This window comes from Amblyomma mixtum, chromosome 2 (genome assembly GCF_055824585.1).
Source record: "Amblyomma mixtum isolate Tamu chromosome 2, ASM5582458v1, whole genome shotgun sequence".
NCBI lineage: Eukaryota > Metazoa > Arthropoda > Arachnida > Ixodida > Ixodidae > Amblyomma > Amblyomma mixtum.
In genome coordinates this window covers 263,709,945-263,736,829 of record NC_143013.1, presented here as the reverse complement: position 1 = coordinate 263,736,829, position 26,885 = coordinate 263,709,945, and the positions used below count along the sequence as shown (strand labels likewise).

The window sequence follows — 26,885 nt, the reverse complement described above, 5'->3', positions numbered from 1 at the left end:
AGTATACTCAAACATTGCATTGAGAAGGAGATTTGTGAGCAGTTATATTTTAGAGTGGGCTGTTAAAAAGAAAGAAAAATAAAATTGTCCTGCCTGTACCGCCAGTTGGTCCAAGGGCTTGTGAGCTGTTATATAGCAAACACCGTGGATAGGACAACACAGACACTCGCAAATTCTGAGAGGTTACCTGTAATTGAAGATCCTCTGGTCAGATGAGAGCGCAGTGCCTCCATATGGCTTCATGACGTTCTTCCCTATTGGGAAGGCATCGTCTCCTACGAACACAGGTGGCAAACAAATGTCTGGTGAAGATGCCACCTTTACCACTTTGGGCAAATTGGCCTTGTTGTCCCTCACGGCCCTTTGCAGTGGTGTCGTTTGCCATACTCCGGCATCCCCATCTGACCCTGGTGCTCCCACATCGAGGTAGATAAACCTGTAGGCTGCATCGACCACAGCAAACAGGACGATGCTGAACGACTTTTTGTAGTTGTAGTAAATGGATCCAGATCTCGCAGGCTTTTGGATCACGACATGCTTACCGTCCATGGCACCCAAACAATTGGGGAACTGCCACTGCTCTTTAAACCCCTTCATGACACTTCTCCAATCTTGATCTGTTTTCGGACTCTTGAGATAGTCCCCTCTGAGCTCCTCATACAGTGCTGTGCACGTCTCCGGTATTATATCATTGACAGTAGAATGGCCCAGCCGGAATTGCTGACTGAGCGAGTAGTGGCTCTCTCCTGGAAAATGAAAACCCACATATTAAAAAATGCAGGAACTATATCTAGAACTATGTATGCCAATATGCATAATGCTCTGGTTTAAACAAGTATCCCTACGTTTCTTTATATCGCGCCTAATTCATAATTAAGAGCATTAATTTGCTGTCCTTGCCCCTGATGTAAGCACATGAAGGTAACAGGTTCGTATTTGCGTTACGACTGCATCTGCACGCAGATTGTGCGTGAGCTACTACAAGCGCGCGAAAGTGACAGGCTGGCTTTCACATTTTGGTGCCACTGCAGCTAATGTGAGCACATAAACGGTTGTAGGTTCATTTTTTTCCCTTTAAAATATACGGCATGCAATTTTTTATAAGCAGTTTGTGTGGAAATCCGGAGCATACGCGAGTACAGAATCGTAATGTTCATTCTGCAAAATGCACAAGGATAATGAGAATGACAAAGTTACTAACCGGATGCAAGGTAGCGCAAAGTGACTTGAAGCCTTGTCATCGGGGAGACGGGCGCGCGCATTACAGTCTGCTGTCGCGAAATTCTTCGTGCGACGCATGACAGCAGCTGCGAAAACTGCTCCGGGGTGACGCGAAGAAGTCGCCGGTACTCGCCCGGGTCAGAGAACACCAGTTCCTGGTACAGCAGGTTCTGGACTCCTAAACATTTTTTGTACATCCATTCCTTCTGCCAGCATCGCCTTTTCTGGGGACACAAATCTTCTTCCTCATCAATGCAGAGTGCCAAAGCAAGCGCAGCCAACCGTCGTTTCATGCGTCGTTTCCTCACGGCCTCCATTTTGGAACGTAGTCTCAAACCAGGACGCTGCGAAGAGATCGCCGCGCCACGAGGTCGAGAGTGTATCCTGCCCGGTCCGCTCTGTCGTCTGCTCTTCTGGACCACTGTGTGGATACTCCCGCGGGCCGGGCCAAGCCGGGCCGCGCCCGGTCGACCCCACGTGACCGGTCCGCGGACTGGTCCGTGATCCGTCGTCTGGATATACCTTTAAAGAACCCCAGGTGGTCGAAATTTCCGGAGCCGTCCACTACGGCGTCTCTCATAGCCTTAGTCGCTTTGGGACGTTAAATCCCATAAACCAAACCAAACCAGAACTTGAAAAACATAAGATTTAATTCACGACGTTTCGGCTGGAGGACCAGCCTTTTTCGAGTGTATTACAGTATTTGAAACAAGCAGCTTCTATAGCATCCGCGAGGCACAGAAAAAAGTGTCAAAACAAAAACACAAACAGTGGTGAGGAGAGGTGTTTAGAAAAAATAATAAAAATAAAAAATAAATGTTGGTTACAACTTGAAACGGCGGCAGGTGTTCGGAGGGAGGTAACGACAGAAAAGTCGATGACAAGCGCGAACCTCTACAGCGTACAGCTGCCCCAGGGTTCTGAAAAAAAAAAAAAAAAACCTTTACTGCAGAAGACCACAAAATGGCACTCAAGACGCATTGTGGCGACACGCGCGAAGCGCCTGGCAGCCGCACAGCGAGAAGGCAACATTCCAGGAGAAAGTCCTAGGCATGGGGGTCCGCAGGAATGTCAAAGAAAAGAAAAAAAACGCTACTGCACAAGAATATGAAAAATCCCACTCAGAGAAGGGTTGTGGCAGCACAACACTATACAAGATAGGTCATTCGGAAAAAACACAAGTTTCTAATGACTAATGAATCCTTACACAACCACTCAATACACAACAAAAGAAAAAGACGCAAGGTTAACAACAAACACACACACACAACACCAGAAACGAACTGCAGTCAGTGGCGAGTACAATGTACTGTGTTGAGACAAATGTAATTCTTCACTGTGCGTGAGCGCGCGCAGAAGAGAAATGCGTGACAATGCATTACAAGGCATGACAATACAATACAAAAATATTTAAAAAAACCTAAATACGTGGGAATGCATGTGACATGAAAAAAAGAAGAAGAAAGAAATGCTTGCTATGCTTTCTGACGCCCGATCTGTCAGTCTCTGCCATCAACATGTTTTGGATAATTATTTGGTACTCTAGGGGTGTAAGCATGATAGCCGGCCTACTGTTTCGTTGATGCCGCTTGAGAATGTGTTAAATTTGTGAATCAGGTATGATTCACAGCTCTCGCGCTCATAATGCGTTTTGAACCCCGATTGAAGTACAATAGCTTTAAAGTTATCGAATGGATGCCCAAGGTTGTTTATGTGTTTTGAAAGTGGGAGATTTGGATGCGTCCGCACATGTGATCTGTGATTGTTGATGCGAATTCTGAACGGTGCAACTGTTTGTCCCACGTACTGAGCTTTACAGGTGCCACATTCCAGGAGGTAGACAACATTAGCGCTTTCGCATGAGAAGTTGCCTTTTAAGGCGGAGGCCTTTAATGTCTCATCGTTGTAAGCAGCAGTTGTCGACAGAAAATGTCACGCTTTTCAATTGGTGGAAACGGTCGTGACGTCACAGTGCGCGAATTTCAAACGGGGCCAATTGCACTTTGGCTAGTAACCATGCAACCAATTGAAGGCATCGTATAGTGATGCTCCAAGTAAGTGGCACTGAGCTTAGTTAATTGCTTAATAACCGAATTAGCCTAATTAGCTTTACTAGTCAGGCCATATAAATAAATAAAACCGATTAAGAAATTGGTCGAGCTCAGGAATCGAACCCCGGTCTTCGGCTTGAGAGACGAGCATGCTATCCACTCCGCCATGCCAGCTCGATGGTTAGGAACGAACAAAGGCGTATCTAGTGAATACGGTGTCTTCATTCACTCTCATCCTGCTCCATTCCCGTCTGGCGAGGTTCAGGTGTCCGCCGACAAATGAGAGACAGATACATTTCCTTTCCTCAAAAACCAATTTACCGACGAGGGAGGCGTAGAACCGAATAGCCGATGGCGTTCTATGGACTCCTTGGCAGCGTTGCAAGACGCTGTCGCGTTCCACTCTTAGGGGCGAAGCTTAACATCTTAACCACACATCAGTGACCACACTTTAGGTCAAAACAGTGCCCCCCTGAATTTTGACGGGTGTCCACCGAGATATGTGAGACAGTTACTGCGTAATTTCCTTTCCTCAAATACAATTTTCATTTTCTTCATTACGGATCCTCTTTATCTATCTTCTTTCACTCCCACCTCCCTTCCTCTACGGTGCGGTTCAGGTGTCCACCGAGATGACAGAGAATTACTGCGCCATTTCCTTTCCTCAAAAAGCGTTGCGTTCAAAGGGCAAGGCATCGCGCCGAACGGGTGGTGGCGTTCCGTGGACTCCCTGGCAGCGCTACAACTCGCTGTCGCGTTCTACTCCTAAAAGCGAAGCTTAAGCGTCATTAATTAGCAGTTAATTAGTATTCAGGCATTGATCAGTAATTAAGCATTAATTAGTGATTTGCCATAACTTAGTAATTAGTACTCAATTATATGTTACTCCACCAGTGGCACAGAAACAGCGAAGGTGGTGCGGAAAACGCTTCCGCCTCTACCCACTTTAGACAAAGTGCCCCCTGAATTTTATCTGGAATGAGAAGGATGACGCTGTGCTTTTGGCGCTAGTAGTTGTTTCCATCATCGGACAGAGTTTACACCTAGGTTTATTGCATGGCGCAGATCCTCTGAAGCTACGGTTCCCGATTGTAGATGATGTTATGATATCACGGATGTTCCTTGGCGGAGCAGGGATGACTTCTTTCATCCTTTCACTCTGTTGAAGGATGTTGTGGTGTTTCTTAAGAACTGCATTAACATTGGGGATTGACGCCGAATGTGTAAGGACAATATTGATTTGAGAGTTCGGGCGTGACTGCTTCTTGCCATTTATGAGTTCGCGCCGGTCATGCCTTGAAGCTTTCTTGATTGAATCGTCGATAACTGACAATGGGTGTTTCTGTCGTGCTAGGTCTGCCCGGAGTTGCTCGCAGTTTGATTCAAAGTCGTCATCTTTAGAGCAAATCCTCCGGAAACGTAGGGACTGACTGTACGCGATGGAGGTTTTACAATGCCGGGTGTGACTGCTCTGGAAGTGCAAGTAGTGATGTCGGTCCGAGGGAAAGAAGTCATCCCTGCTCCGCCACGCGTTGTGTATAGGCGTGCAAGGAACATCCGTGATATCATAACATCATCTACAATCGGGAACCGTAGCTTCAGAGGATCTGCGCCATGCAATAAACCTAGGAGTAAACTCTGTCCGATGATGGAAACAACTACTAGCGCCAAAAGCACAGCGTCATCCTTCTCATTCCAGATAAAAGGCAACTTCTTATGCGACAGCGCTAATGTTGTCTACCTCCTGGAATGTGGCACCTGTAAAGCTCAGTACGTGGGACAAACAGTTACACCGTTCAGAATTCGCATCAACAATCACAGATCACATGTGCGGACGCAGCCAAATCTCCCACTTTCAAAACACATAAACAACCTTGGGCATCCATTCGATAACTTTAAAGCTATTGTACTTCAATCGGGGTTCAAAACGCATTATGAGCGCGAGAGCTGTGGATCATACCTGATTCACAAATTTAACACATTCTCAAGCGGCATCAACGAAACAGTAGGCCGGCTATCATGCTTACACCCCTAGAGTACCAAATAATTATCCAAGACATGTTGATGGCAGAGACTGACAGAACGGGCGTCAGAAAGCATAGCAAACATTTCTTTCTTCTTCTTTTTTTCATGTCACATGCATTCCCACGTATTTAGTGTTTTTTTAAGTATTTTTGTATTGTATTGTCATGCCTTGTAATGCATTGTCACGCATTTCTCTTCTGCGCGCGCTCACGCGCAGTGAAGAATTACATTTGTCTCAACACAGTACATTGTACTTGCCACTGACTGCAGTTCGTTTCTGGTGTTGTGTGTGTGTGTTTGTTGTTAACCTTGCGTCTTTTTCTTTCGTTGTGTATTGAGTGGTTGTGTAAGGATTCATTAGTCATTAGAAACTTGTGTTTTTTCCGAATGACCTATCTTGTATATCGTTGTGCTGCCACAACCCTTCTCTGAGTGGGATTTTTCATATTCTTGTGCAGTAGCGTTTTTTCTTTTTTTCTTTTTTTTTTGACATTCCTGCGGACCCCCATGCCTAGAACTTTCTCCTGGAATGTTGCCTTCTCGCTGTGCGGCTGCCAGGCGCTTCGCGCGTGTCGCCACAATGCGTCTTGAGTGCCATTTTGGGAAGTCTTGTGCAGTAAAGGTTTTTTTTTTTCACAACCCTGTGGCAGCTGTACGCTGTTGAGGTTCGCGCTTGTCATCGACTTTTCTGTCCTTACCTCCCTCAGAACACCTGCCGCCGTTTCAAGTTGTAACCAACATTTTTTTATTTTTATTTTTATTATTTTTTTCTAAACCTCTCTCCTCACCCCTGTTTGTGTTTTTTTTTACACTTTTTTTTGTGCCTCGCGGATGCTATAAAAGCTGCTTGTTTCAAATACTGTAATACACTCGAAAAAGGCTGGTCCTCCAGCCGAAACGTCGTGAATTAAATCTTATGTTTTTCAAGTTCTGGTGACTTTAACTTATATATATATATATATATATATATATATATATATATATATATATATATATTGTAACGCGGCGGCCAGCCGAAGAATGAGGCGTGGTGAACGATGGCTATGAGATGATTTTAATGGCCGCTGGCCTAGCGCGGGCGCTCCGTCCCGCGCCACTGCCAGCTTTTTCGTCACACTACCCGGGGCCTCCGAGTGATCGTCCCGATCGGTGACGAACAGACGGCGAAATGCCGATGGTCTTGAGTGAAGGATCGAACAATATGTAGAAGATGGTGCAGTACTGGCCGCCACGATGAGAAAGATGAGAGAATGAGTCCCGGTCCACGAAGCATCCGAGCCGTAGGGTGCCAGGAGCTGACGGCCGAGGTCTCTGGACGCACCGAACGGCGGGGGCAGGGGGGCGGTGTCTTCACGTTTGGGTCTTGAGTCAGTGGGGTCTTGGGTCGGTGGGGTCTTGGGTCGGTGGGGTCTTGGGTCGGTGGGGTCCTGGGTCCGTCGGGTCTTGGGTCGTCGTGTCGTCGTGTCGTGTGGTCCGGGCGGGGGACGGGGCTGGGGTGAGCGGCGAGGTCGGTTCAGGTCGAGCGGGCTGGGGCACGGCCGTGCGGCGCTGACCAGGTACTCACGGGCCGACGTCCACGGCAGGCCCAGGACACCGGAGCTCCGTGACCAGGATGGCGATGAAGGGACCCCGCACCTCACACCAAATGTAACGCGGCGGCCAGCCGAAGAATGAGGCGTGGTGAACGATGGCTATGAGATGATTTTAATGGCCGCTGGCCTAGCGCGGGCGCTCCGTCCCGCGCCACTGCCAGCTTCGTCTTCGTCACACTATATATATATATATATATATATATATATATATATATATATACCTGTGTGTGATTTATTTTTATTTGTGTCACTTGGCACAAACCCAAAAACATCCCAAGATCATGCTTGGGGTTTACACATCGAAATAGTTCTTTCGCACTAAAAAGTAGTACATGTTGTTGGGCTAGTTTATATGATTCCGTGCTTGCAGGACTCGGCGCACAAGAACGGAGCACAGTTTTCGTGGTCACGTGGCTTGGTAGGGCACCTCTTAAATACTAGACCGCCTCGTTTTCAAAATAAAAGCTGTTAGTTCAGCGCTTCGTCCTGTCGTCCTTCTTGTTTGTGTGATTCGTTTTTGTCCTGCAAGCACTAAATAAGGAAATCAATTTAAGAAGTCTTGAATAATAACTGGCTATCTGCGCAAGTCGTTTCATTAGGCCGCTTAATTTTTGAGTAGGCACCAATGCTTGCCAACTTTTCGGATGAGCTTCGATTCAGTTTCAATCGCAAGTCAAGCTTTGTCGCTGTCTGAGAAAAAAAAAACGTTCCAAGCTCTCGATCGCTTCTGTGGGAATATAAAAGAAAGGAATTTGCAGGAATGAGTCCCAGTCGAAGAGCTGAAATCACGGATTAGAAAGCGGTAACATATGGGTTGCTCATCGTTGCCAGCGTAAACCAACGGCGAAAGACGGGCATGTCTCGAAGAGCCTACGAGCCGCCGCACCCGGTCTCCCCCTCTTCGCCGCACATTACCTGTACACGTGGACTCGCCCATCCGCGACATCCGAGTCACATCCTGCTGCCGCGGACAGGCCCGCCGCTCGATCGGATTCCGCTTGCATACGTGCCTGGGACAGAAAGACCTGTCTCCGTCGGCTTCCTTCCACTATACGATGGTGCCCTTCAAACACGAGAAGGGCTGGATCACTTCACTGCGAGGCCTACAGCAGATCTATATAGTAGCCCCTTCTGACTGCCTATATCGAGAATAAAAGGCAGTCAGCTGAACGACCAAATCCAGGAGGACTCGATGCATGAAGACGCAGCCTCCTACAGCTCCTCTAATGAGCATTGGACCACGACTTGGATACGAGCTGACAATAAATTTTAGTCTCTCTTCCTCTCTCCTGGCAAAAAGTGGTTGTGCCTTTAAAATCAGCGCCGGCTGAAGGAAACCTAGGTCATGGGTGTACAACTTTACTCTCCCTAGCAATCGCGCGGGAACGACAGTAGAGTGCGCAAAACGCTTACGTGTTCCTAGAGTTACTGTATATGAACTCTAACGTGTTCCGAGCCGCTCGGCGCTACGCGCGCGACATCTAGCGATAATGCCTGGCTTTCACAGAGCAGCTGCTGCCCAAGGCCTCCACTGCTGGCGCTCCGTCAAAGGTCAAAGGTTGAGGCTTCGCTTATACCTCCGGTTTTTAAGCTTTGCTAGTGACTTTAGCGCTGAAAAGCAGCCAAGCATCACGCGCATAGCCGCTTAGTTTTCGTTTCGCAGCCAGCACCGCAGACAGCGCCTGTGACGGCGAAGGAGGTGGTCAAGCCACGGCGGCCAGCAAGCCGTGAGATGACGGCCAATGCTATAAGTTGGGCCGCGCCTGCTCACACACAGCTCGTCTCGGGCCAGGCGTTATCGCTAGATGTCGCGCGCGTAGCCCAGAGCGGCCAGGAGCACGCAGTGCACGCAGTTCGTGCGTTCTTCACACGCGTTTTGTCCTCGGTACACGTTCGTGATTCTCAGCTGCTACGGGGTGTTCGGAATTATCACTTCCAAAGTTACAAAACTGTTCTCAGCCGGTCTTGATGGCCTCAGTTGAGTCTGTTTTCTCAGTTTTTGAGTAAGCATGAGCATTAATTCCTCTCTGATTTTGATTTCTTGTTGTTCTGATGAAAATAGGTAGTTCAGAACCGCCTTTGATGACTTGTGTGGTCACTGATATGTATTCAGTTTGCTTACGATAAATAATTGTCTCTCAAAGAATACGCACGGTAACGGTAGCGCTGGTAATGCCCACGTTGTGCTAAATCCTCTGTGGGGAGTTTTAGCACATAGCTTCGTACTGCTGCCGCCAGTCGCGCGTTCATAGATGGACCCCTGGGGCTAGGTGCGCTGACACTTGGCCCCATAAAGGCCCGCACTGAACCTTCAGGGCGATAGAAAGCGGTTACGGTAGCGCTCTAACACTATACCACTATTTCCCGCCATCTGGCCACCGGTCGTGTCCACGCGTTCATGCTGTCACGTTCAGCAGCGTGAGAAACTTTCCAAACTGCGACCACGTTTATTTCATATAAATAACTTGTCGGAGGGAATCGAACTGCGCGACGCACTGCTCTGGATCCGCCAGCGCGGCGCTCGCTGCGCTGTCGGCGAAGCGATCATGTTTCGCGGCGTCGCCGACGGCAAAAAGACGGCAGGCTGCACACCACCTCCCCTCGCCAAGAGTGAGCAGGCCCCGTTGTTCTTCGGTGAAGCCTGCACACTCGACGCCCTCGACTCAGCCCAGTAGGACATATCCGCGGAGGCTTCGAAAGGCACCGTCGTTGTACAGCCGGACGAGCGACTTTGCTTTCGAAGTGTACTCGGCAATACGAAGATGGTCTCCCCCAGGTGCGAGCACCCTGATGCGGTCGCCATGATCCCGCTGTGCGACCAGGCGGGGACCTACGAACTTCACAGCCTCAGCATACAGGCTTCTCAGCGGGCCACACCGCAGCGGTCACTTCAGGCCCGGGTCCGTGATATCGGACCATGCGCCGCCGACGGTCCAGCAGGTCAGGGGCTTCACCAGTCGAGCGTGGGGCTCATACTCGACCTAATAGTGGCCGTGGTGATCTCCGTCGTGGTGTTCATCCTGTGCCTGGATTTCCGCCGCTTCGCTGCCCTCGGCAAAGGCAACATCAACGGTGTGTTCATCGACGAAAATGCTGACGCGGGCACCGAGCCGCTCGTGCTGTTCCTGTTGGTCACGTCCTTCGTGGTGGCTGTGTTCGCGGTCTGCAGAATCTTCGGCGCCGTCATCCACTGGCGCCCTGCGGCGACCGCGCCAGCTGTGACCACGTCTGTTTAATCGAAGTCATGACCGTCGATGCCGAAGCTTCAACGAAGCACCGGTCACTTCGTGCACGTAGGCACTGTATGCTGGTCGTGGTAAATAAAAGCACGTATATCTTTGCAGTGCGTTTTCCCTTACTGGACACGGGGCTCCCTGTCAGCCCTGTATCCAAATGAGCAGCTCAGTAGGTGTGTCACATCAAAAACACACTTTTCACTGCCATGCTTGTGTTTTATTCGTCTATACTCTGCGTTTTTTTTTTGTTTGACGCTCTGTTTGCTATTTTTTGTATACGTTCAAGAGTGCTCTTATATTCGCATATGTTAGTTTTCTGTTCTTCTATTTGTTTTCTTTTTCGGTTAACTAATCATAATTGATATTTTGCCGTGTAGTTAGCACGGCATAGAAGAGCGCCGTGGTTTTTTCATAATTTTTTCAACGCGATAGCGTTAAGGAGCTCGTGTGGCAGAAAATCCGGCGTCGGCGTTGGCGTCGTTGACCGTGAGCGAAAAACCGACGAAAAATCCCCAGAGAAGCGACCTATAGATAGTTTTCACGTGACGTCACGGGCGCCATCTTTGGGTACTGCGGCTAGCTTCCACAGTGTACGCGGGAACCGGTTGGTGATGGGCGGGCTAACAAAACGCCGACGCTTTCGCTGCGCTTTCGGGACCAAGAGATGGCGGCCGCTGTGACGTCGGTGAAAACTAGGAGGCAGGTGTATCTTGTGACGTCATCCCGACCTACCCACCGGATTGTGAGCAAACTGACCGCAGTGGCAGGTGGCAGTTAAACTAATGATTTGTAGCTCGGTAAGAGCAACCTGGATCGCACAAGCCCCGCCGGTGGCAGCACCTGCCATCGCAGGGCAGTGGCGCATCGCTTAACCGCTGCACCAGGGATGGTTGAGGAAATCCAGCTATCTTATGAATGTCAAAGGGGCTCTGAAAGGGGCTCTGATAAAGTTGCGGTAGGCCTGGGATGTTAAAAAGCACGCCGCTTCACGAATATTGTCCAGCAAGAATTCCTTTGTAGAAGCTGAGTTATCTGTAGTCAAAAATTGGAATTTCAGCGTCTTCGCGCCTTTCCGTCCCCTCTCGTCACTTTTTGCACGCTCGAATGTCGGCGTTCCTCCGCCGGCGCCACCTCCGGGAGCGAAGCTTCCTCACCCGCCGGAGCTACGCGGCTTATTAAGGCGCAAGCCTTTCAGTGGCTCATACAGTCGTCCGTTAGCATAGGGTGTCACACCTTTGGCAGCGTTTAACTCGTGTTAACTCGCGAACTAAACAAGATAGGAGAAAACGAATGGTTGCTTCAGATAGATGAGAAAAAAATGAACTAGAAGCCGCGTTTGATGGCTGCAGATTAAGTAGTTAATTGATTATATGCAGAAATGTCGAAATTGCGTCGAAATAGCGCGGACGTAGATATAGCCACGGGAACGGTGTGACGTCACATCCACCGCAAGTCGTCACGGCATAGTGAAAATTGTCACAGAATGGTCGGAAAAACGTCGGATTTGTGTCGAATTAGATGGAAAAATGTGTAATTAAGCGTAATTAACACGTAAGATCCCCGAAAGATGTATAACTTGGGTGTCGGTGTAGCCACGGGAACGGTGTGACGTCACATCCACCGGAAGTCGTCACGGCATAGTGTCCTCGGCTTTCGCATCTCAACACTCTAGTTGCCAAAGTGTCCTCGCAATTTTTGTTTTGACCGCGGCCATGGTAGCTGCCTGACGTCTGAAAGAATCTAACCAATAGCCACCTCTCACCTTGTATACGCAGGTGCGAGCGACGGAAGAGGGCGCCAGCATGAAAATGTCGCCGGGAAGGGCTCGCCAACTTTCGCGCGTGATTGTGGGCCCTCTGTTTCGTGTAGAAGTGTATTATTTGGCTCAGGTCTTCGTCACAACACAATGCAGTGATTGACCGAGTTGATCTGTTCTCCTCGGAAAGGTTTGGTTTTATGGGGTTTAACGTCCCAAAGCGACTGAGGCTATGAGAGACGCCGTAGTGGAGGGCTCCGGAAATTTCGACCACCTGGGGTTCTTTAACGTGCACTGACATCGCACAGTACACGGGCCTCGAATTTCTCCTCCAAAGAAATTCAGCCGCCGCGGCCTTCTCCTCGGAAAGGTGTTCAAGAGCCCTTTAAGTAGAGAATGACCAATTCTACATATATGGTCATTCAGCCAGTAGCGCTATAGGTGTCATACCCTTGAGGCGGAGCTTAATTATCACCTCCGTTTTTTTTCCCTCTTTTGCGCATTGTTATTTTAGGCTGGGAGTCTGAAGTAACAGCGCGCAATCTTGGCAGTGTGCTATGCTTGCACAAAATAGCAAAACAGCATGCGCTCTTCGGCGCTGCCTGGCAAGCCGGTACAAAAGCACGCTTACTAGCGGGGCTGGACAGTAAATGCTTGTCCCTTTATAACTGCTTGTTTAGAAGTACTTGTCCTTCTCTAAGTGTGCCTGTGCTCTCCCTGTTTTTAAGTGCTGCTTTTTGACACCAAATGCAGAAACCTGTTTTGACCACGTTAGGAAGACTTACATGTGAAGAGTGGGCGTAAGGTTGCGAGCTATATAAAGTCACCTTTTTATGCTTTGAGGAATCAGCGCAGAGAACACAATGGATGCGACCAAGAAGGTGCGGTATCGTTTGAAAACTCTAGGAGCGTTTTCTTCCCTTCGGTTTCAATTAAATGAATGTCTCCCAGAGCTAACTTTCCTCACGGGCGCTGCAGGAAATTGCGGAGCGCTAGCTCGAATGCTCGCATTACTCAAGGTCGCGTTAGTATGAAACACAAGGCCCTGGCGCGGTGGCTCAGTGGTTACGGCGCTCGGCTGCTGACCCGAAAGACGCGGGTTCGATCCCGGCCGCGGCGGCCGAATTTCGATGAAGGTGAAATTCTACAGGCCCGTGTGCTGTGCGATGTCAGTGCACGTTAAAGAACCCCATGTGGTCGAAATTTCCGGAGCCCTTCACTACGGCGTCCTTCATAGCCTGAGTTGCTTTTAGACGTTAAACCCCACTAAACAAACAAACATACACAAGGCCATACAAGTGGGACCAGTGGGTGGTACCATTGGTACACAGATTGTAGACCACCTAATTGGGGTAGAAGGTTCGGAGTGGTATCAGACAATTCAACGCGCTACGGAACATATTATTACTTGTCGAATCAAAGCGTAGCGCATCATATGGATTCGCACCGACGACCTTTGGTTCCCCAAACCGTGACTTCTTGGAACTTCAAACGTCTATTACGGCCGAACTAATTAAAGTAGGGCATTCGAAATGTTGTCAAACGATTTGTCTTCTGGCGCTGCATACGTTGGCATCAAAAAAATAGATATCCGAATACAACCAAATATTTGTACCGGATATAGGGAAGATGGCTAATGACGCAATATTCGTTCGATATTGCTAACGCTCGATGATCATACGCTGACTCAGCGTTTTGCTCTTTTCTTACCTCAGCTTTCAGATATCTGTTTCTGAATCTATATATGACACGCAGTGGACAGCCCGGCTTGTGCGTGTCTGCGTAAAGAACATTTCAAGACTTATTTTCTTGCTATCCTGCATAGCACAGTAGAGCTTTTTCAAATTCGGTTTTTACAAAAGTTCAATGCTTCATTTTTTGCTTTGGAAATCGAAACATATGTCCTCGGATTCCTTGGACTGGAACATATGTCTGGACGAAACAATAGGATCCTCCTTGCTTGTCGACAGCTAGCAAGGATAAGTTCTTTTCCCTGAAATAAGCTATAGTTCTCTGCAGATGAAACTTGCTGCCTTTATAGTCACAGCGTGTAAACATGATTAGTCGGGCACAACTCAAAGGGGCTCTGAAACACTGCTTGAAGGGATGCCGCTTATACTTCGGGTGATTATTTATGTCACATAAATGCTGACTTAAAATAATTACAGTAATCGGTGCATAGGAACGGGAGCTATTCAATGAACAAATTTCAAAATACAAGCAAACAAAATGCTGCTCTGAACTCGAATTTCGCGGTGTTTCCCTTTCGCATTTCACTTTCTCAATGACGACATTGAGTGGGACCAATCAAAATAGCCTATTGAGCACGTTGCTGAAGTTTGCACACCATAGTTGCCTGTTCTAACTCGATCTTGCCAAGACAGGCAGCGTCGTTTCCATCGTTACAACAACCATGTGAACGCCCAGTTGGTCCCGTGATGCTTCACCGTCACGTCGACAGCACAGAAAACATTGATCAATGGCCTTCACGGACTTATCCGAACTCGAGCGCAAGATACCGCGACGGAGTGACGACCTGCGCGAGATGCTTTCGAGCATAGCGAGTACCGCCACCGCTTACCGCGCCTTGCCACTGCGTGCTGCTAACGGGAACGTGGCGCCATCTGGAGCCGCCACCCGGTGATTCTCTACAAGTTGACGATGTGAAAAGAATGGCTGTTTGTCCCCTTTGTGTCCTTCCTTGGGCCCGAAACGAACGCTTGTAGAATGAAATGGCTCGATCACAACGATTCCGCCAAGCTGTTCTGAGATACATAGGTCATAGATGCATGTGTAGAGAGAGAGAGGTGCAAAGTCCTTCGATGAAAAACAATAGCCGGAGCCTCTGGTGGTGCTTTTTTTTTGTTTTGCTTGCTTTGCAGTGCTTTTACGTAAGGTTAAAGTGTTGGTTTTGTTAATCTAATACAAAACACGAAACCGTGACAAAAAGCATCTTCGTTTAGTCCACGGTTTGCAGTATATTTACTGCGGCGACCCGCACTGGTCGATGTTCTATATCGACGTCCACGGCTATTTTGACGTCTAAGTGTATTTTTTCGCGTTTTTCCAGTTTAATTAGATAACTAACGACACCTCATCAATTTTATTGCGTAAGCAATATTACAACAGGTTTCAGCCCTTCGCGTCGGGGCGGCGCGAGGCACGTTCGACCTTGAAGGGCGGTGCGAGGTAGTGCACTGCACGGGCTCGGGCCGGCCCGAAAGCCCGGGCCCGGCCCGGCCCGCGGGCCGGGCCGGGCCGGGACATGGTTTGTTTTGCCGGGCCTGGGCCGGGCCCGGGCCTGAAGTTGCGGGCCCGGGCCGGGCTCGGGCTTAAAGCTGCGGACCCGAGTCAGGCTTGGGTCCGTACAGAAACGGCTGGTTTCCGACTATTCACTCACTGTTGCACAGTGAAGTACACAACTGCGGCATTGGAACAGCGACACGGATGAGCTATGGGCGATGGTACGCGCTGAGAAAAAGACTAAGCTTTATTCATTGGCTTATCTATTTCCTTATTTCCACGCCGCGGTGGCTTAGTGGTCAAGGCGCTTGATTACTGAGCCGGGGAACCACGGTTTGCTCCTAACCTCGGCGGCCGCATTTCTATTTAGGCGGCAAGTATGAGCCATGTATTTTGTAGTATCATTGCTCGTTGAAGAAATTCAGGTGGTCGAAATGATCAGACCTCTGCTTCGGTGTCTCTCACAGCCTGACTCCCCTTGGGCCCTTAAGCACCAAAAACATAGCTTTATTTTATAGCTATATGTTTCTAATGTGGTAAAATTCAAAAACCAAAGCGCGTTTGGTTTTCTTTTTGATCAGCTGACCGGAACGTCTCGTAAATGAAATAGCCCCAAAATCTCGTGAGAGTTTGTAAATCTCATCTCATAAGTCCATCCCTCCTCGCTTCTTCATCCTGATTGTCATGACAAGTGTTATCACGCAGTTCGCGCGTTATCTTCTGCTCCACCAATAAGAGTAAAATTCAACCGGTCTTAACTGGCAATTGATCGTTCGTCATCCCAAAACATGCTTATACACTAATAAAATGCATTCGGGAAGAACATATTAGTGTAGGACGCTTATAGTCTTCAAAACACACACCGTGAAATACTCAAGCCTTTCAGCTTTTGGTTTCTGCTGAAAGGCGACCAGTTCGGCTATGAGTTCAGCCTCTGAGATCGCGTCCACTAAAAAAATGTCACCCCACTGCTTGCTAGGCAGCTTTAATGTTTGTACATGCGGGCGGCAAAATATATATATGGGGGAATGCAAAGTAGTCTACTGCGCGCGTATGCAGCCCTTTTTGTTTGGCTCTCGGAACTGCCCGAATTTATCATTGCGCACCTACACGAGATCACTGTCCAAAAGACCGGCCTGCCGAGCACAACTCTTAATCACTTCCTTCTGGGTTAAAAAGAACCAACTTTCTGCAAGCCAAACTGTGGTTTCAGAACCTTTGTCGGCCAGTTTCTTATCGCCCTAGTAGCAGTCTACTTGCTCAGAGTGAGCGGTATACCTCAAGCGTTGCTGTGAAGCGGGCTGGGCCGGGCCCGGGCTGGGCCTCACTCTGGGATTCACGGGCCGGGCCGGGCTCGCTACAGCGATAATTTAGCGGGCCTGGGCCGGGCCCGGGCTTGAAGCCGCGGGCCTGGGCCGGGCTCGGGCTTCAGGTCGCGGGCCCGGGCCGGGCTTGGGCCTCAGATTGAGGCCCGTGCAGTGCTCTAGTGCGAGGCACGGCGCACTACAGCTGCAGCCGCGCCGCTGCCGAGTGGAGGCGCTGCCGTCGCCGCGCTCTCGCCAGCTGTGGAGTGTGGAGAGGAGGCTGGAGAAGGGGGGGGGGGATGCTTTCGCTCACTTGCCGGCTCCGTCGTTATGCCGCCTGATAAACAGAAAGGGAGCTACGTCGGCTTGACGAAGCCAGGAAACTACAACGGGCTTCGCAGACAGACGAAGAACGCGAATAGCGCCTTGCTAAGCGGCGCGCTCTAGACGCTGCTAGACGGGCGCACCGCGCCTCTGTCGTTGGTTGCTAAACATTTATTAAAAAACAGTCAAGGGGCCGAAGGCCCATATCTAGGGGTCGGCCAAGACTCCTTGGAATCTGGCAGCCTCTAGAGCGAGACCGATGAGCGCTCGTTGGTCGTCCAGGGTAGAGCTGCGTAGACGAGCCTCCCAGGTATTTTGTGTGGGTGTTGGAATGTGTTGTCGTGGACAAGTCCAGACCATATGAAGGAGGTCTGCTGGGATATTGCAGTGTTTACACATCGGCATATACCGTTCAGGAAATATATTATGGAATCTTTTAAGATTTGGGAAAGTGTCCGTCTGGAGTTGGCGCCATATGACGGCCTCTGTCTTTGTAAGTTCTTCGTGTGACCTGGATAGAGTTGGCGAGAAAGACGATAGTGCTGGAGCAGATCGCGTGAAGTGATTATGGTGTCCTTCCTGACCAAGGCGGGGATGTTGGGGGCGGGGTGGTAAGCTGCTCGGAAAGTTAGCCCTCGAGCTAGCTCATGTGCTCCCTTATTACCCTTCAGACCCATGTGGGCTGGAGCCCAAATCAGTAGGGTCAGGTGTTTAGGAGGATTTGATATGAGTACGCGAAACGCTTCGACTGAAATACGGCAATAAGTAAAATTAAGAATGGCGCGCTGTGAGTCACTTATGACTACTCTAGCTTTAGAAGTGGACAGCGCGAGAGCAATAGCTACTTCCTCCGCTGTAGTGATATGTGAAGTGCGTACGGAGCAGGAGGCATAGAGAGTCATGTTCTCATCTGTGGCAACCGCTGTTGCAGCAGTCCGAGTAGGATGGTCTGCCGCGTTTGTGTAAAGCACGTCAAGTCGGCCAGCATATCGCTGCTGGAGTGACGCGGCCCGAACTTCTCTGCGATCTTGATGATGAGTTGGATGCATGTTGCGCGAGAGAGGGAGAGTCTTGATGTTGGCCCTGATGGCAGGTGGGAGACTGACCACCGATGATGGCGGACGGAGGGGAGCGATGCGAAGTTGTTCGAGGATAGAGCGGCCTGCGGAAGTTAGGGAGAGGCGTTGGCGCTGGGCCAGGAGGGCCGCTGCCTCTGTCGAAACCGAATCGTCTACAACCGGTGATGATTTTGAATGGAACGCTACGGATGCTTACGCAACCTACCAGGTTTAACCAAAGCTAAACCCCAGCAAATTTTTTTCCCACGGCAACATTTTATCACACACTATCTGTCGTAATCACATTTTCACACATTTATGCTCAGATAATGACATAATCGTGCGGACAAATTTGCGGACGCTTTTTTGCTGACGCGATAGAGTCATATAGTGCCCTCGCATTAACAATATGCTGCCTTGTGAGCGACGTTTGCTCTCGATTAAGCCACTGGTTGACGCGTAGGAATTTTTTTTTAATCTGGACAGATAAGTACAGTAGTGTCTGCATGAATAGCTGGTATATATGCTGACGAAGCTTAGTTCTGTGCTGAATTGTGCTTGACCCTCCACTTCCCTGCCTGTCCATTCTCGCAGGGCGTGGGCAGCGAGGAGATTCGGGACGTACTGCGCGAGATAGGCGACACGTACACCTGCCACAGCATCGTCCAGTCTGAGCTACGAGTGCTGAACACGCTGAATTTCCGCCTCAAGCTGCCCTCGCCGCTCGTGCTCGCGGAGGTGCTCCTGGACGTCGTAGGTGAGTTGCATCCACCACTGTCGATTGCCCACATGCGCTTGAACATGCTTTTGAGCGCTGCTTGTTGCGAACTCTGCGTACAACACCTGCCCGCTGTAGTTCGGTGCGAGTCAACAACGAAGCGGCGCATGTCCCTTAAACGAGGCGCTCCAATCAATGACGTCAGTCTAGTGACGTTACGTCGCAGTCAACTGCCTTTCATATGCTTTGTGCAAAAAAGGAAATGTCAAACCGACTGGCCCAAGCGCCTACACTGAAATGAAATACAACTCAAGGGCGAAGTGACGAATGGCCCTCAAAGCCGGCCCTCCAACCAATGACATCGACCATTTGTCATGTGGTGTCGCGATCAACCGCCCTACACCTGCTGCAGGCAACTGCAAGGTGGTTGATCACGACGTCGTGGCATTAGGTCAAAGCCATTGGTAGGGGAGCCACTTTTGGAGCTAGGGCATTTGCTGCTTCGTTCTTGAGGTGTAACTTCCTGTATGTAACGGGACGCTTGGGCATGTTGGTTTGACACTCTTTTCTTCTTTTTAGAAGAAAACATGTAAAAAGACATGGACAGGGACTACTATAGAAGGACTACATAAACAGTGCTGACTTGCGCCTCACTTTATTGAGACATTATTGCAGTCTGTACTCAGTCTCAAGGAATCTGAAACAGTGACTGTGACCGCCTATGCACTATACCTACATGGTTTGCACAGTCTACACGGTTTACATTTGTGCGTTCATAGGGCCCCTACTCCGGTATATGTTAATGACATGTGTCGGTGTGTGTGTTCAAGACGAACTTCACGTGCGTATACTCATCGCGATGCGAGTGCCAGCCAGCGTGCGTGCGCTCGCGCGCGCGCGCGTGTGTGTGTGTTGGTGAGCGTATTGTGTGTGCGTGCGTGTATGTGTGTGTGTGCGCGTGCGTGAGTGCGTGTGTGTGTGTGTGTGTGTGTGTGTGTGGACATTACACTTTCCATTTCCTCCTCTCCCCAGTGTGGAGTAGCAGGCCAGGGCCATGTTACCACCGGCCGACCTCTCCTCCTTTTCCTCTCATTAAAATTCTTTTGTCTCTTTCTCCGAAATAATGAATGTGTAAGTGCTGCGGCCTTAGCCGTCCCAAAAAAGGAACTCCGGCTCTTGAGTGCAGATAAAAACCGTTCCGCTGGGCATACGTCATTCCTGTCACACGCGCATGAACTTTCAGCTTTTGTGATTGCCTGTATGCTGTAGATGACAATCTCATTAATGCCAACTGCAAGTCAGTGCCCCGGCATTGTGGTTCTTCTATTGCCCCCATCCTGGCGCTGCTTTCTTCTATAGAGCCTGCTTTATTTGGAGAAGTGTACGGGCGATGTGAAAAGGCGTTTTACGAGTATCCGCTTTTTGCACCTCATTTTTAAAGTTGGAATTAACGTTGTAGAACGCTGTCAAACACAACTCTCAGTTCTCTAAGTAATTCTGTCAAAGGCTCCAAACTGCACGGGCTCCTCATGACCAAAGCTATCGTTTTTGTCCAGGAAATTGCACGACTATGACGCAAAAAATACTCAGGAACAGAAAGTACATACCCACGGGTGCGAGCACCGTCTTTCTCTCTTTCTCTCTCTTTCACAATCAGACCTCCGCCGCGGTGGCTCAGTGGTTACGGCGCTCGGCTACTTGCCCGAAAGACGCGGGTTCAATCCCGGCCGCGGCGGCCGAATTTCGATGAAGGCGCAATTCTAGAGGCCCGTGTGCTGTGCGATGTCAGTGCACGTTAAAGAACCCCAGGTGGTCGAAATTTCTGGAGCCCTTACGGCGTCCCTCATAGCCCGAGTTGCTTTGGGACGTTAAACCCCAGTAAACCAAACCAAATCACAATCAAACACACTCGCTCGAACGTGCACACGCTCACTCACAGACTCTTTTTGTGTTTCGCCTCCATCGAAACGCAGCCGCCGCGGCTGGGTTCGAAGCCGTGTACTCCGGCTCAGTAACTCTAGAGCGCTCGGTTACTGAGCCGGAGTACTCGGGTTCGAACCCAGCCGTGGCGGCGGCCACGTTTCGATGGGGGCGAAACGCAGAAGGCGCCCGTGTGCTGTGCGATGTCAGTGCAGGTTAAAGATCCCCCGTGGGGTCTAATTTAATCCGGAGCCCTCCACTATACTGCGCCTATTTCTCTCTCAATAGGGTGGAAAACTGGGGGAGTGGGTACGGATACATGTTAACGAGGCACCACAAGGACGAGGACGGAGGCGTGGAAAGACAGAACAGGTGCGCACTATCAACTGAAAATAATTTATTCGCACACGCAATATATAAAAAACAGAGAACACCGCAAAACAGCAGGAAAGCACATGGATTGTGCAGTCCAATTCATGATTGCAGCATTCAGCCAGGAAAACAGCACGTGAAGAAACACCGCGATTCAAACCATATCTCGAAGATACTGCAATTTGGAGATACTCAACCTCTAAATCAAGTAAAAACATCGAGGGCGCACTGAAGTCCGCCTTATTTTTATTTTTGTTTTATTAATTTTATTCTCTTTTTTTTTCTAATGACACACCTATTCATTAGCATACGGTCTTAAGGCAACGCATATACTATGACAACATTTGGTCGCCAAGAAGCAACGCAGTTTTACGGCGTATGGTTACGTGCTCGCCTCACAGTATGAAAATCCTTGATTCAAAACACCGCCTCTGTTTCTTTGACACCACGGCGACGACATCTGGTATGCCTGGGACCACTGCTGCTGGGCAACACCGACGCCGGATTTTGTTGCTGATGAGGTTATAATAGTCTCGCATTAAGAGGTTTGGTTTGGTTTATCCGGGTTTAACGTCCCAAAGAGACTCACGCTATGAGGGACGCCGTAGTGAAAGGCTACGGAGATCTCGACCACCAGTGGTCTGGTTCTTTGACGTGCACTGACATCGCACAGCACACGGGCCTCTAGAATTTCGCCTCCATCAAAACAGGACAAAGACAGAAAGCAGTGCCGTATAGCGGAGTGCTCCGTAACATTTACGACCACGTGGGGATCTCGAACGTGCACTGACATCGCAGAGCACACGAGCGCCTTTTGCGTTTCGCCTTGATCGAAACGCGGCTGCCCTGACCATGCGTTAAAAGTAGGGGTGTGCGAATATTCGAAATTTTAGAATATAATTTGAATATTATATTTTTAGTATTCGTATTCGATTCGAAATTCAAGTATTCGTGTTGTTTCGAATAATCGACCCAACGCGAATATTCGTATCTAGCCGAATATTCTATTGCGAGCACCGGCGTTTATTTCGGTCCGCAAGTCCTATCCACAGAGACATAACAACATGGCGGCGCCCATAGCAATGCGTAACGTTAGGCCATGCAGTAGCTTACTGCGCTGGTGAGCTTCTTTGTGGCTATACCTGCGAAGCTGGTATAGTCAGAGCTGTGCACGAAATACCTCGCAATACCTTCCAGTTCGGTGCCAAGTGAGAGGGCATTTTCGGTGGCTGGAGAAGTCGTTTCAGCAAGAAGGGAACTACTTCTGCCTGACCATGTGGAGCAGCCGGTTTTCCTTCACGACAACCTTTTATGTTCATCCCAGCAACGCGCTTTTATGCTTATGGCAATCTAGCCTTAATCCATGCTGTGTACTTTTCATATTCTCTGATATTACCACTCTTCTGAGAATAATGTTCGAGACTTCGATACTTTTTGTGCAGCCACACACACCTTTTGTGTTCATTTCATCACTGATAGTTGAAATGTTATATTCTTGGGTGCTGGAATAATGTTTTGTAGTGGTTAAATGCGTCTGTCCTTGATTATACGATATTCGATTCGATATTCGGAACCAAGTATTCGTATTCGATTCGTATTCGAAAAAATTGCCGACGATTACGTTACTTCCTATTGCGAAATTTGAGCGCAGCTCATCAGCTGTTTCAGCTTTTCCATGTATTGAAAAATGACCAAGTATTCAACCAAGGAAAGCCATGCATTACCAAGCCTAGCCACTAATATGCTTCGCATTCCCCAGGCTTAGCCAAGCTGAGGCTCAGCTTGGCTAAGCCTGGGGAATGCGAAGCATATTAGTGGCTAGGCTTGGTAATACATGGCTTTCCTTGGTTGAATACTTAGTAATTTTAATACAACCACTAGAAGCCTTCGTCGTGGGGGAAGACAACGGCATGGCTACAGCGGAACGCTGACTAACCCCGAGACGCGCGTTGGGTGAGCGCCTGGATTGCCACGGAAGCCGCGTCTGCCTGCCCGGTGGAGCGAGCGTTTCACCTACACCGAGTGTGAACGCGCGTTCGAAATGCGCGGGTGTGACGGCTAGGGGTCCCACGGCGACGGCGCGAGGTGGAGGCCGGCTCTCTCATCCGATGTCATGTGGTGTGACGTCACGGTGTCACGTGGCGTGACGGCTAGGGGTCCCACGGCGACGGCGCGAGGTGGAGGCCGGCTCTCTCATCCGATGTCATGTGGTGTGACGTCACGGTGTCACGTGGCGTGACGGCTAGGGGTCCCACGGCGACGGCGCGAGGTGGAGGCCGGCTCTCTCATCCGATGTCACGTGGTGTGACGTCACGGTGTCACGTGGGGGTCCCACGGCGACGGCGTGAGTGGTAGCTCTAGCAATATGCTTCGCATAAAATATGATATTCGCACACCCCTAGTTAAAAGTCTAGTTATGTACTACTACCTTCTGCTTTGGCTGCTGATCTCGAAGACGCGGGTCTTCCATCGAAACGCGGCCTCCGCGGAGGCAGCGTTTCGAGGGAGGCGAAAGTGACCAGAAACGAAAAGCGCTCGTGTGCTGTGCTCTGTCACTGCACGTTACTAAAGAACGCCAGGTGGTCAAAATTATTACGCATCCTTCCATAACGGTGCCTCGTTCCCTTTTCCTCCCTTCAGTCCCCCATTACTGCCTCCCATCACGGCCCGGTTGCGAGGAAGAAGGCTTTTTTTCCACCGATGTAAGACGCCCCCTACTCCCGGCTCATGGCACGTAGGCTCAAGGGACGGGGGCCGGGGACTCCGCGACTAAAGACAGACGAAGTTAGTGTTTTTTCGCGGCCTCCGTCGCCAGACGGATGACTTGTTGCTGTTCGGCGGGGGACTCGCTTCGCAGGAAGGCCTCCCAGGCATCTCTAATTTTAATGTTTCGTAGCGAGAGCTACATTGGCCGTATTCTCGCGTTTCGCTGTGGCAGGTGGCCACACCGCGAGCTGAGCCGTTGCCTAGCAACCGCTGCAGCTGGCAGCGCCGCTCGCCGCGCCATCTGGCACGACGTCAGAGGAGGAGCTGGTGAAACCGCGTTGCAAAAACGCAGGAGCCGGCGTTGCATCGTATATATAGAAGGGGCGACGCGCGTCTTGCTATCTGTCCTCGCTTCGGCGAGCGCGGCTTCGGCCGCTTCAGCGTCCGCTCCGCGGACGCAGTTGTTGCTGCGACGCGCGTCTTTTCTTTCCTTTTTCTCTTTCCTCTGATCTCTTAACTCTCCTCTATCTGCACGTGGCAGCGGTGGTGGCTTGGCTCGAGCCAGTAGCAGGCCCGTGCAATTTCCTTTTCATCCTTCTCTCAGTCACAACAACAACAACAACTTTTCTTTCTTTCGCTCTTTCCTCTTTTCTTTTAACTCTCCTCTATATGCACGTGGCAGCGATTCTTTAGAGGGTGTTGGGTGGTGGCTCGGCTGGAGCCAGTAGGCAGGCCCGTGCAATTTCCTTTTCATCCTTCTCCCAGTCACAACAACAACACAAGGAAAGGAAGTGGGCATAACTGGCTCCTTGAGTCCGTGGACGCCTGAATCGCGTTTATGGGTATGTGGGGTAATAAGAGAGATCTAGCTGTGGGCTGCATGCGTTGGCGCTCACAACGTTGAGGCAGACACGCGGCACTGCTCCAGTGGGCCGCAGCGTTCATTGGGCGAGCAAACTCTCGCGATCCACCATTAACTGCCATCTGCCAGGGTGGCCCAGTGTCCAGAACGCACTCAACGTTACAGACGCCAAACCGCGTATAGTTGCCGATACGCCATAGCTTTCGCTCTCTAGCCAGTTTCAGCAGTAGTTGAACCGCAGCTAATTTTTTTCCTGGCGCCTGTTGAGAGATAAACTGAGAAGTGACATACCCGGGTTCTAACCCGACCATGTCGGCCGCGTTTCGATGGAGGCGGAACGCAAGAGGCGCCCGTGTGCTGTGGGATGTCAGTGCACCAAGATCCTCAGGTGGTGAAAGTTAGTCCGGAGCCTTCCACTGCGGCATCTCTTCCCCTCTTTCACTCACACCTTCCTCCCTTCCCTCACGACCCGGTTGAGGTGTCCTCCGAGAAACCATACAGTTACCGCTCCTTTCATTTCCCGATGATCAAATGTCAACTACTGCGCAGTTTTCTTTCCTCAAAACGGATTTCCAGTAACTCATTTTCGCAATCCCTCCGTACCAGCAATATACAGTGCCATTCCGCAATGACAACAAATCTTAGGGAATTAACTGGAGGGAGTAATGGCTTGAGGGATAAAGCAGCGCACAGGTACGCGCTCAAGAAAACAAGTGAACAGCGGTGACACTTTATTTCACGTCACTGCAGACGCACACCTCCGTCCCAGTCTACGCACCTGTTCGCTAAGCAGGCTGCTGCTTGGGTGTCTGGCTGGAGTTCGATGTCCCACGACGCTGCTTCAGAAAAATAAAACGGAACAAAACAAAACAAAAACAAACCAAGCAAACACAGTCTTGAGGGTTTGCTCGTGCCACACCCTTCGATGCCAGGCGGGTCATTCTTTCTTTTTGTTCCCCTGTGGGTTCTCGAGCCACTGCTTGACCTCTTCCCTGAGCTTCTCGAGCCTCGTCAGCAGCGTATCGTACTGGAACACTCCCCTCCTGGTGCCGAACGGATCGCTCATGCGGATCCCGGAGATGTCGAGCTGGGACTTCACCACCTCCTCGTACTTCTCGTAGTTAACCGGGAAAGAGTTGAGGATGACCTCTTTCAGCGCCGGCGGGCAGAGCGAGTAGTCCGTGAGGCAGTTCTCCACCGTGTCGCAGACGGCCACCCGAATAGTCTCGTGCTGTATGATGTTGTTGTAGCGCCTGGCGTCGCCCGGCCGCCGCTCGGTCTCGAATCCCGGCTCGTTGTAGTACGGGTTCTCGGTCATTAGGGACTGGATCGAGATCAGCACGCTCCCGATGCACTGGGCGGGGCTCCAGGCCGGTCCCTCCCAGGTTCCCAGGATGCTGAGGCAGACCTTGCCGTTCTCGTAGAGGTTCGGGTTGAAGCGAACGCGGCCCGAGTCCGTGGTCATGAATCGTACCCGCGGCGGCTGGATCGGGTAGTCGGGAGGGCATTGCAACAGGAAGTGGAAGAAGCCGCCCTCGTACGGCGTCCCATCTGGTCCCAGCACCAGGGCGTGGATCTTGGTGATGTTGTCCTCCTCGGGCGCGATGTAGACTCCCGGAGGAGGCTCGGCGTAGAGGTCCATGATGTCTCGCTTGGTGCGCAGTCGGCACTGCGGGGAAGACTCTTCGTGCTCGAACGAGATCGGGTCCCAGAAGTTCAGCCGCAGACCGGGCTTCTCATCCAAGGACACCACCGTGGGTTGTTGCGGCGGCGGCGGTTGGTGGTGGTGGTGATGGTGGTGCCCGGTGACGTCCTCAGTCTTCTGCGCCATCCTCTAGCCGGACCTCCTCCGACAGGCCGTGGAACGAACGGGCGGGTTTGGAACGCGACGAGCTCGAGCGCGTCTTCGCTGTCCTCTTTCTCGGTTGCCTCACTGCGCGTGCTCATTCCAGGGATGCGATAGTCGCGGCGCGGAACAAGTTGGGCACAAAATGTCGCTGTGCCTGACTATAAATAGTGAGCAACGCGAACAAATACTTGAGACGCATGACGCTAACATTTATCTTTCACGTTTGTTTCTTAGTGCGTTTTTTTCCGCTTGGAGGGCCTGAAATCATAGAAAAAGAAAAGAATAAAAACTTTGAGATCACTTTACCAACCCCCACTGGTGCAATGCGAAAGCAAAACGTCCACATACTATACCGACGTCCGTGGCTGTTTGATGTCCATGTACTATATCGACGTCAATGCTCATTTTGACGTCTAAGTGCATTTTTCGTGTTTTTTTTTGCGTTTAATTAATTCCACGTCATCACTAAATTTTAGAGCGCAACTCTTTGGCGCCTGTTTCTGCGTGTCGCGGCGTCGCCGTCGCCGTTGTCCGTTTTAACCAGCAGTGGACACTTTAGTCTCGCTCTAAGCTGCGAAACCAAATGGAGCGAGCGTGCGCTCAGAAAGCAGAGGGAAAGCGCGTAACTGCTCTCTTGGAACAGTGGAC

General features: G+C 50.3%; 1 protein-coding gene and 1 pseudogene across 2 annotated transcripts in view; one reads left to right on the top strand and one right to left on the bottom strand.

The window, feature by feature from the left end:
- LOC149363853 (cyclin N-terminal domain-containing protein 1-like) overlaps positions 1 to 26,885 on the top strand; it is a 437,455-nt gene that overhangs the window by 386,531 nt on the left and 24,039 nt on the right. For both annotated transcript variants that reach the window (XM_089573817.1, XM_089573815.1), the window contains exon 4: positions 18,405 to 18,567. In XM_089573817.1, coding sequence (XP_089429943.1) covers positions 18,405 to 18,567 — 163 coding nt within the window. The remainder of the gene's footprint in view (positions 1 to 18,404; positions 18,568 to 26,885) is intronic.
- On the bottom strand, positions 25,107 to 26,501 carry LOC149363855 (ubiquitin-conjugating enzyme E2 Z pseudogene; annotated as a pseudogene).